Source organism: Nematolebias whitei, chromosome 14 (assembly GCF_014905685.2).
Source record: "Nematolebias whitei isolate Nwh7 chromosome 14, NemWhi1, whole genome shotgun sequence".
Lineage (NCBI taxonomy): Eukaryota > Metazoa > Chordata > Actinopteri > Cyprinodontiformes > Rivulidae > Nematolebias > Nematolebias whitei.
The window spans coordinates 23,706,293-23,717,215 of NC_056511.1; the positions used below are offsets into that span (position 1 = coordinate 23,706,293).

At 41.3% G+C, this 10,923-nt stretch overlaps 1 protein-coding gene across 1 annotated transcript in view; it reads left to right on the plus strand.

Moving 5' to 3' along the window:
- The window catches only part of ryr1a (ryanodine receptor 1a (skeletal)), a 110,711-nt gene that overhangs the window by 27,081 nt on the left and 72,707 nt on the right, over positions 1 to 10,923 (plus strand). Inside the window, exons 31-46 of the mRNA XM_037688014.1 lie at positions 205 to 365; positions 453 to 615; positions 691 to 777; positions 883 to 1,109; positions 1,180 to 1,618; positions 1,692 to 1,885; positions 2,018 to 2,237; positions 2,319 to 2,519; positions 4,750 to 4,861; positions 4,964 to 5,107; positions 5,971 to 6,244; positions 6,336 to 6,450; positions 8,150 to 8,282; positions 8,374 to 8,468; positions 8,546 to 8,681; positions 8,789 to 8,965. Of these exons, the coding sequence (XP_037543942.1) occupies positions 205 to 365; positions 453 to 615; positions 691 to 777; positions 883 to 1,109; positions 1,180 to 1,618; positions 1,692 to 1,885; positions 2,018 to 2,237; positions 2,319 to 2,519; positions 4,750 to 4,861; positions 4,964 to 5,107; positions 5,971 to 6,244; positions 6,336 to 6,450; positions 8,150 to 8,282; positions 8,374 to 8,468; positions 8,546 to 8,681; positions 8,789 to 8,965 (2,878 nt within the window). The remainder of the gene's footprint in view (positions 1 to 204; positions 366 to 452; positions 616 to 690; positions 778 to 882; positions 1,110 to 1,179; positions 1,619 to 1,691; positions 1,886 to 2,017; positions 2,238 to 2,318; positions 2,520 to 4,749; positions 4,862 to 4,963; positions 5,108 to 5,970; positions 6,245 to 6,335; positions 6,451 to 8,149; positions 8,283 to 8,373; positions 8,469 to 8,545; positions 8,682 to 8,788; positions 8,966 to 10,923) is intronic.

Consider the following 10,923-nt stretch of genomic DNA (forward strand, 5'->3'; position numbering starts at 1 on the left):
TACATACATACATACATACATACATACATACATACATACCTGCCTTAATACCTACCTACCTACCTACCTACCTACCTACCTACCTGCCTACCTACCTACCTACCAATCATATATGCAGTATTTTTCGCACTGTCTGTTGGGATTTTACTTAAAACTACCGCACACTAAAGTGTATATTTTCATCTTTCCTTCTTTCTACACCAGTACTATTACTCAGTGCGGATATTCGCAGGACAGGAGCCAGCAGGTGTGTGGGTGGGCTGGGTTACACCAGACTATCACCAGTATGACCTTCATTATGACCTCAGCAAAGTGAGAACCGTAACGGTCACTGTAGGTGATGATAAAGGCAACATTCACGACAGGTATGTTACTTACAGCGTAAATTAAAATAAATGTTTTCACTTGAGAGCGATGCTGCAGAAATTGCTGTATTTATTTCTCTTCTTCAGCATAAAGCGCAGTAACTGCTACATGGTTTGGGGAGGGGAGTTTGGCGGCTCCCAACAAACCCGAGTCAGTCAGGAGGACTTTGTGATTGGCTGCCTTGTTGATTTGGACACAGGACTCATGACATTCACTGCTAATGGGAAAGAGATAAACACATTTTACCAGGTTAGATAAGCATCAGTCTGGTACGGATACTAGTACTCATGAAGTTCTGATTATTGACTGCCAAATCTTCCTCAGGTGGAGCCGAACACGAAGCTCTTCCCGGCCGTCTTTGTTCTGCCTTCCAATCAGAATGTAATTCAGTTTGAACTGGGCAAGCTCAAGGTTAGCACAGTAAACTAATCTATGACTAAAGCTTTAAAATCTGCACAGTGTTGGCTTTATGTTGCTAGTTTTTTCCTTCATTATTTGTTTTCCTTGCCCTACTAGAACATCATGCCTTTATCAGCTGCCATGTTCCGAAGTGAACGTAAAAACACCGTTCCCCAGTGTCCTCCGAGGCTGGATGTCCAGATGTTGACTCCAGTCATCTGGAGTAGGATGCCCAACAACTTCTCGGCTCCAGAGACGGGGCGTATAAGTGAGAGGCTGGGCTGGATGGTGCAGTGTATGGAGCCACTCACTATGATGGCCCTTCACATCCCAGAAGAGAACAGGTCAGACACTTTTATTCTAGTGTTATGACAAAAGCTTGTTCAGGAAAATTGAGCCTATTGTTTTGTGTAGATGCATCGACATCCTGGAACTGTCTGAGCGAATGGACCTGCTGAAGTTCCACTATCACACGCTGAAGCTATACGGCTCAGTGTGCGCTCTGGGTAACAACCGTGTGGCCCATGCCTTGTGCAGCCACGTGGATGAATCTCAGCTTTTCTATGCTATAGAGAGCACCTACCTCCCTGGACCAATGAGGAGCGGCTTCTATGACCTGCTCATCAGCATGCACCTGGAGTCTGCCAAACGAAACCGTCTGGGAACTAACAAGGAGTTCATAGTTCCCATGACAAACGAAACACGCAGCATCACCCTGTACACTGCCAAGTCTCATGCTCTGCCAGGGGTCGGGCTCACCACATGCCTCCGTCCAAAACTGCATTTTTCTTCCGTTGGGTTTGTGGGGACAGATCCAGATATTTACACACTGAGTCCGGTCATCCCCTTACAGGTGAGATATGTCTTTTTAGCAGTTGAGGTCATGCTTTAGCTCATGCAATTCACTAATTTGTTTGTGTTTCCAGGTGTTAAAGACCAAGGCCCTGAACATGCTGATCGAAGCTGTCCAAGACGGAAGCCAAGCCATGAGAGATCCTGTAGGAGGCAGCGTCGAGTTTCACTTTGTTCCCATCCTGAAACTCATCAGTACCCTTCTCATAATGGGCGTGTTTGATGACGAAGATGTTACGCATATCCTGAAAATGATTGAGCCCACAGTGTTTCGTACATCAAAATCTGAGGAGTCTGCTGAAGAGAAGGTGAACGGAGAGAAAGAACTGACGAAATCAGCATCTGCCAAAGAGGAAGAGGTGTATGCTTCTGAGCAAGAAGAAGGATTTGAAGAGTATAGTTTTGATGAGGAAGAGGAAGAAGATCTAGAAGAAGTGGAAGAATTAGAAGAGACAGAATCAGGCTTGGCACATGAGGAATCTGTGGAGGATTTGGAGTTTAACAGTGAGAAAGGAGCTGAGGAAACGGAGAAAGAAACAAAGCCTGACCCTGAAGCTAAAGAGGAACATCTAGAGCAAGGACTTTTTCAAATGAAACTACCAGAATCTGTAAAACTACAGGTACTACTAGATTTATTTTCTAGTTAAATGCTTGGTGTCTGATGGAAAATATAAGTGATTCCCTTTGCTTTGGTTGAATAGATGTGCACCCTGCTGCAGTACTTCTGTGACTGCGAGCTACGGCACAGAGTGGAGACCATCACTGCCTTTTCAGACAAGTTTGTCACCCAGATTCAGTCCAACCAGAGGCAGCGCTATAACGACCTCATGATGGCCTTCACCATGTCTGCTGCTGAGACTGCCCGCAAGACCCGGGAGTTTCGATCCCCACCACAGGAGCAGGTAACTCACACAAATACATGAGACAATACAGATATGGGTACGTTTCTTTATCTGAATTAGAGAAACTTTGTTCACAGAACTTACAGGACTTATTTCATAGTTTTCATTTTGGTATCAACTGAAAATATCTGTAAATTTAGACAATAGAATGAATTAGGAACTTTGTTAGTGTGCCTTGCTTAGAATGGGATTCTTTTTGTTGTCCCCCACTGCTGGACGAAGAGGGGAAGAGGAAATACCTTCTGATTGTCCATCTTGAGCATGATAACTTGAAATTAGGTGAGGGACTGATTTCCCTTTTGGTGTGTGGCCACATGTAGGTGTAAGAAAAGTCACTATTGAAAGTCTGTGGGAAGAAACTGGAGTACACAGAGAAAACCCATGCATGCACGGAGAGAACATGCAAACTCGACCCAGAAGGGTCCCTGGCTGGGATTTGATTTGATGACCTTCTCGCTGAGAGGCAACAGCTCTATCAACTGAGCCACCATTGCACCTGGTGGTAGATAAAATTGCTCCTTCCACTTGCAAAGATCCGTCACTCTGTACCGCCTCAAAAAAGAAAAAAAAATCTTTCTTTGTTCTTCTACACAGTATAACTTCTACCCACTTGAATATCTTGCATCAATATCATTAAGGGTTACTTTAGTCTCTGTTCAATTCCAGTGTAGTGGACTAGGCCTACGTCGAAACTAAGTCTAAGGTCAAAACTCTTGACCTTTAGAACCTTGTGGGACAGGAACTGTCATTTCATGTATTTGAATACATAAATACAGGTTCACCCATCCTGAGACTTTCTTTCTTGAAGATTCAAGTGAAAAGAACACTCTCTTTTTATTATCATTACTATTCTACAAATGTTGATAATCAAAGTGTCTTAGTTCAAACCATTTTAGATGTTGCAGTGAACTAATCAATTTTATTAACTGAGTAATGATTTTTATTCTCATGCAGTTAGAACTCATGTTAAAAGCTGTTACAGAGTAATTATGCATTTTTCTGATTTCTGCTTTTGAATGAGCAAGTGTGTGCGTTTACAAGGTTACAGTCAAACGAAAAACAAGTTGTTATGTTAAAACTGTCAGGTTTTAGAATCCTCTCAGACGTAAGTAGAGATGTTTTGCACCTGTTTCCTGAAACACGCCAAAACAAAACCCTCTCGGTCTGTGAGAACATTTCTGATCTGTCTCATAACAATTCTCGCTGTCTCTAACCTCTTACGTCACAAAACCCACCCCGTCTGGTCGTTTCTGACCAATGAAAAATCCCAAAAAGTGAACCGGGAAAGAGTCTTTAAAATGTCAGTACTTCCTGGTCTAGTCAGTTCTGTAGGAGTTCTGTAAACTACACGAGAGCTAAAGTTCTGATGGAGTGCTGTTGGAGTTCCTGACATGACAACAAAGCTCTTCCGAGTTCCATGGGATTATAACATTTTCCACTGAGGTGAATGTGTGTCGAACAGAGCCTCGCCATTACTTCGGACGAGTAACAGCATCCTACTGAGACGCTGAAAGGGTGCGTTAAACGGAATCTCACCTGAGACATCTCCAGGTAAAGGAGCCGATTTCATCACCTAAGTGTACTGTAAGGAAAAGCTGAAGAAAGCCGGAGAGTGTCGATTCTGGTGAACACTTAATTTCCCTCACACACCATCCTACTCCCTCTAAACTTCTTTACATCTTTAAACTTTTCTATCAAGTAGAAATTCTTCCAGATATTTAGAAATGTCTGTGTAAAGTGCTTATTCACATCCGTGTGGGTAAAAGATCATAGTTGTACAGGTTATAAATGTCTGTGGTGCAGCAACGGAAAAATCATGGCCGTATGATTTTTCCTGAGTGATTGCTTTGTTGTTATTTTCATAATTTGCCAAATTAATGTAAATGTTTGATGTTAAATTTGATTCTGTAAATAAATGGCCGCATTCATTTTGATGGGTCAAATATAAATGACGTCTCACTTTTGCATTTCCTTAAATTCAATGCACGTTTTATTCAGTCCAGAAAAATGAGGAACCCGCGTTAAATGATGAATATATCCCAGCATCTGTTCATCTACACCAGTCCAGGAAAACACCCATCTCCAAATTTACAAGCCTTCATTATTCAAATCCCCCAGTGGCAGGGGACATCAGAGTACTGCTTGTTCTTGTAGGAGGTTATCAATCTGTTTTATTAGATCACCAATGTACTGCAATCTTTTCTAATTTGGTTACAACATTGTTTTGTAGGTAAACATGCTCATGAATTTCAAAAACTGCCCTGATTATGAGGAGTGCCCAGTCCCAGATGATGTTCGCGAGTCCTTGCTGGCTTTTCATAACACTCTTCTGGCTCATTGTGGTCAGTTTTTAATCTACATAATCTCCATTAACAGAAAACAGAAACACTTGCACTGAGAGTGGCACATTGTGTTTCAGGACTTTATTTAAATCCTTTTTTCAGGTGTTCATATTGAAGAAGAAGAACACGAGGAGGAGGTGGATAATTCTGTTCGCGGACGTTTGCGTCGTTTGCTGGAAAAGGTGAAAAAGTTTCGGGAGAAGAAGGTCGACGTAGAGCCAGAGCCACAGGAAGATAAAAAACCAAGTGAGCTTTTCATCACTTGCATGAACACCATATGGAACAAATATGGTACCGTTAGGTCAACAAGAGTAAGAAATGTAGGCACTATGACAAATACTGTTCTGGTACCTTTTTTAATCAAAGCAGAATAAGTTATATTTGTTTTATTGAAGCAAAAATTTGTAAATGTCCTTTTTCTTCAAAATCACTACTACATTATGTCACAAGGACTAAATACCCAGAGCGAAAGGACCAAATATGATCAACACAACACAAGAAGACAAGTTCAGTGCTTTTATTTACAGCAAATAAGTCACGGGAAGTTATCAGAAACTCTGGGGAGCAAGGAGATGGGTCAGCACTGAACTTCAACAAGAATATATTGATTATATTGTCCTCTGGTTCTTACTGATCAGTGAATGATGTTTGAATGATCACTGGTTCCAATAACCCTGAGAGCAATGGTAATCCAGCATGGGAAGTAGTCAATGGTGGGTGAGTGGTTGGAGGGCAAGGAAGACAGCTGAGGAGGTCATGAGGAGGTTTCCAGAATTACATGAGGAGTCCAAGAACTTGTAGGAGGTTCACTAGAAACAGCAAAAGGTACAGTTAAGTAAACTTAGGTGACTAGAAATATGAATGGCTAGAAGCACAAACCATTGGAAAGGTAATGCTCCAGCGTTGAAGAGAAGTCATCAACTGCCTTTTATATGCTGGGCATGTCTCATCAAGGGGATTGGTCTCAGGTGTGGTCATCTGGCGCCATCTAGTGACATCAGGAACGAAGTGACTGGAACTCCCACACATTAAACAACGTTAATATTTTCCTTTTTTCTTTTCTCCGTAAAATTTCTTCCTGTTTTTTCTTCTTTTTTTTTTTTTACCAGGTACATTGCAGGAGTTGATTTCCCACACTATGATCCACTGGGCCCAGGAGTCTTTCATTCAGAACCCCGAGCTGGTGCGTATGATGTTCAGCCTGCTTCACAGACAGTATGACGGACTCGGCGAGCTCATGCGGGCACTGCCCAAGGCTTACACCATCAACGAAGTGTCAATCCAGGACACCATGGACCTGCTGGAGTGCTTGGGTCAGATCCGCTCACTGCTTATTGTGCAGATGGGTCCAGAAGAGGAGAGGCTTATAATTCAAAGCATTGGGTTTGTGGATATACGTTTTAATTCATTTATATTTTTACCTTGAAGTTCATTCTTTGCGACAGACTTTAATTGTAATTTTTGTCCCTTTCAGGAACATCATGAGTAACAGAGTTTTTTATCAGCACCCCAACTTGATGCGAGCTTTGGGCATGCATGAGACTGTCATGGAGGTCATGGTTAATGTGTTGGGTGGTGGGGATTCAAAGGTGAACATTGTGTTTAAATTCATTCAACTCTGTTATTGTCCCTCATCGCTGAGTGAAGAAGACGAATTGAAAATACCCTCCATCTGTCCATGTTGTGATCGCGATAACGTGAAAAATAAGTAAAGCGCATATTGGTGTGCGGCTGCATATATGCATATGAAAGATGTCTTTTGAAAACTGGTTGCCATCCAAGATGGCTTCCACCATATATGTATATATGCTAACCTTGTGAGCTGGGAAACTGGAAAAATAAGCAATGTGTCGACTTCCATTTGGTGTGTGTCTGAATCTTGAGATAAAAAAGGTCCTTGTAAAAATTGGGTTGATGTCAAAATCCAAGATGGATGCCACCATAGATGTCTGTCTGTCTTTTGACCTGAATAAGTTGAAAAATAAGCAGCATTCAATTCAGTTTCAATTAAATTCAGTTTGTTTAGGAGGAACAGATACACAATGGAAGGTCAAGAATCACGTGAAAATAGAAATAGTATCAAATGAAAACTATTCAATTTTAACAAATCATTTAAGGAAATGTGGTCAGTTTGTCCTCTAGTAGTCTAAGCCTATGGCAGCATAACAAGCCAACCCTAACTATAGGATTTATCAAAAAGGAAAGTCTTAAGCCCAGTCTTAAAACTGGATGTGTCAACCTTACGGACAGAAACTGGAAGTTGGTTCCGCAAGAGAGGAGCCTGATAACTGAAAGATCTTCCTCTCATTCTGCTTTTGGAAATTCTAGGAACTGCGAGAAAGCCTGCAGTCTGAGAGCAAAGTGTTCTGTTGGGAAAGTATGGAACAATAAGATGGAGCTAGGTTGTTGAGAGCTTTGTAGGTTAGAAGTGAGATTTTGAATTCAATTCTGGACTTGACAGGAAGCCAATGGTGACTTCCATTTTTATGTATGGCTGCGTTAAATTCAATTCAATTCTGCTCTGGTTATTTTATAGTGCCGAGTCACAACAGAAGTTGTCTCAGGGCACTGAACAGAAACATTCATATATAAAAATAATAAGTTAACACTATTTATCTGACAAGCAAGCTGCTTTGAATTTAACTCCATCACAAAACTCTCATCTTGAGCAAGAATGAAGGTGACAGTGGAAACGAAAAACTCCCTCTTTTCACTATCAAAAATTGGGTTGCCACATCAAAATCTCAAATGACTGCCACTTATATATACACACCAATCATTTGAGGAAACTATGCTTTCTAGTTTTTATATTATTTAAAAGTATAGTGATTGGGGTTGCTGTGGGGGTGGGAGACAGACTGAAGATTAATCTATGGTGGCCAAGGCCACCATTGGCTACCCCCTGGCTCCACTGTTGCACCTGGTGGTGGATAAAATTGCTCCCTCCACTCTCCAGGATCCCTCACTCTGTGCTCCCTCAGACAAGCAAAGAAACAAAACCACCTCTGTTCTTGTCCACAGTTTAACTCCTCCCACTTGAATATCTTGCACCAAAAACATTGTTTACTCACATTCCCTGTTCAAATCTAGTCCAGAAATACACTCATCTCCAAAACTATAAAACATTTACTGTTTAAATCCCTCAGTGATGTGGGACATCAACACACTGTTTGTTAAACTTTACTTACAGACACCATGAAACAGACATATGTAAGACAAATCTAATTTATTACTTGGCTATAAAAAAAAATTGTATAATGCCTTCTTTGTTTTTTTGTTTTTTTACAGGAAATCAGATTTCCTCGTGTGGTGACAAACTGTTGCCGTTTCCTCTGCTACTTCTGTCGCATCAGTCGTCAGAATCAGCGCTCCATGTTCGACCACCTCAGCTACCTTCTCCAGAACAGTGGCATCGGCCTCGGTGATTGTCTTTGTTCAGTTCCGTTCTTCTTGAATGTTCATTCCTGACAGAAGAACTGTGATGAGGCTGAACTTTGTGCCCTTTTGTTCAGGAATGCGTGGCTCTACCCCACTGGATGTGGCTGCAGCTTCTTGCATTGATAACAACGAGCTGGCACTGGCTTTGCAGGAGCAGGATTTAGAAATGGTAGAAGGCTGTCCTTGTGCACAACTCAAACATCGCAGAGGTTTATATATCATTCCACTACCCCTGCTTCTTTTCAGGTGGTGAAATATTTGGCTGGATGTGGACTTCAAAGTTGTCCCATGCTACTGGCTAAAGGCTACCCTGATATTGGCTGGAATCCTTGCGGTGGAGAGAAATATCTCGACTTTCTTCGTTTTGCTGTATTTGTCAATGGTCAGATTTAGATTTTTGTGTTCTATTTCCTTTAAATGCCCACATTATTTTTATTTATCAGCTTTTATGGTGATGGATTAAAACATTTTCTTTTTGTTTTCTTTCAGGAGAAAGTGTGGAAGAGAATGCCAACGTTGTGGTACGTCTTCTCATTCGAAGACCTGAGTGCTTTGGTCCAGCTCTGAGAGGAGAGGGCGGCAATGGTTTGCTGGCTGCAATAGAGGAAGCCATCAAAATATCAGAGGACCCTGCGAGGGATGGTCCCAGTGTGAAGAAGGACAGACGTTTTCCTATGTAAGAACAAAGATAACATATTACACTAAAGGAACGTCTTCAGGTCGTTTCATCTTCATTATAAAGATGTCTGAGGTATTTAAAGTGTCCAAAAAGCACAACAGTCTCCATCTTCTTTAAATGGAATGAAGTTAAGACTATAAACAGAATTTAAAATGAATTAATTGTAAATTACTTTTGATTCCGTCAAGAAACAACCAAGCTGACCTTGAACTGAATGACATCTGGATTTCCAAAAAAGTTAAATCTGGTCCTCTGGACATTCAAAAAACAAAACAAAGCAAAACAACAAAAAATGTAGTAATGTTTCATCTTTCAGCTCAGTCTCTTAAATAGCACCTTCTCACAGTGGATCAACCAGTTTTGCTGCTGAAAACCAAAACCAGCTGCTCACATGGTCAAGAAGGACCATCAGCCTAACAATGGATCATTAGCACACTGATGGCTGTTTATTATTCACAGGAGGCTGAGTGATACTAGCAATAACAGCATTTGGTATGTTTACATGGACATAAGTAACCGGATCAAATGGCCGGTCGGAATAAAAGTGTGTCATGTAAACACTCCGTTCGGGTTATTTTTTGTGTATTTGGCACGATCCGATATAATTTGTGATCAGAACGAAACGGGTGGTTTACGCCGATCCGTAACCCGATCGGTGCGCATGTAAACGCTTGATCTGTTCGTTTTTATCTGATCGTGAAAAACTGACCTGACTGCGCATGTGCGACTTTGCCATTTCCGCCTGGCTACTGCTAATAATATTAGCATGTCAGGGAAGCAAAACTGGTCGGTGAGCAACACAACATTTTTACTAGAAACTTTGAAAGAGCTCAAAATGATCTGTATTACCTGTAGCTCAGTCAGGGAGTGCAGTAACGTCTCCACCGTCATTAAAACCTGTCGTGGGTCCATTTTGGGTGCTCAGATTTGTTTACATTCACCCGGAAGTAGAACTTCTTCTTCGGTGTTTTTTTTTAAGGAGAGTTTACCACTCTGCGCATGTCAGTACTGCTGTTCAGAACAAAGCCTGTTGCATGTAAACGTTCGTCATGAACAGATTGTGCCCATGTAAACAATACATTTGAATTATTCAAACAGAACACATTTCAATCCGGTCAAAGAATTCTGCGCATGTAAACATAGCTAGTGTAAGAGGGGGACAGTTGAACACGGAGGCCTCCACTCTCCCCCTCCACTGTTCAACTGTCCCCCTCTTACAATACTGCACCTCAGACTGAGGAAGTCTTTCGGATGAAAGACGAAACGTTTCTACATTTTTTGTTGTTTTGCTTTGTTTTGTTTTTTGAATGTCCAGAGGACCAGATTTAACTTTTTTCGATCTTTCTATCTGGATTATTGAGCATGCATCAGGACATCTGGATTTCTGTTTCCTCTGAGGTGGAAGAATGTTGCAGGAGAAAAACTAGAACATCACTAGAGAAATATCATTTCCTGTGACTTTTGCTGAAAGCTGCTGAAGAAGCTGAAACCAGAATGAAAAGGATTAATCTCTAACCTGTTAATGTGAGTTGAATTTGAACAGCTGACATTGGCTGAAAGCAGAAAAATAAAAGCGGAAAGCAAAAGCAAAAGTTCTGCAAAGCAAAAATGTAGCTGAAATTAGCAGAATAAGATGAAACAGGTAGAGACTAAATAGATAAAAAAAAAAAACTGAAATCAGCAAAGAAAAAAAGATCTTTTTTTGTAATACCACTATCTACCCACATGTTTCTCCCCCTTTTCCTATCTAAGATTATTATCTGATAAAGATAAAATGGCCACGCTCTCCTGTAGTTGCAGCTTCGTGCACTCCGCCTGTTAGGGATTTTTTCCCTCGTATCACCTTTAAAGAATTCACACACAAGACAGAGTATAAGAATTTTGAATGAGCCCTCTGCAGAGGGGGGAGTTCGTAACCTGACCAAACGTCAAGGTGAAGTCCGCC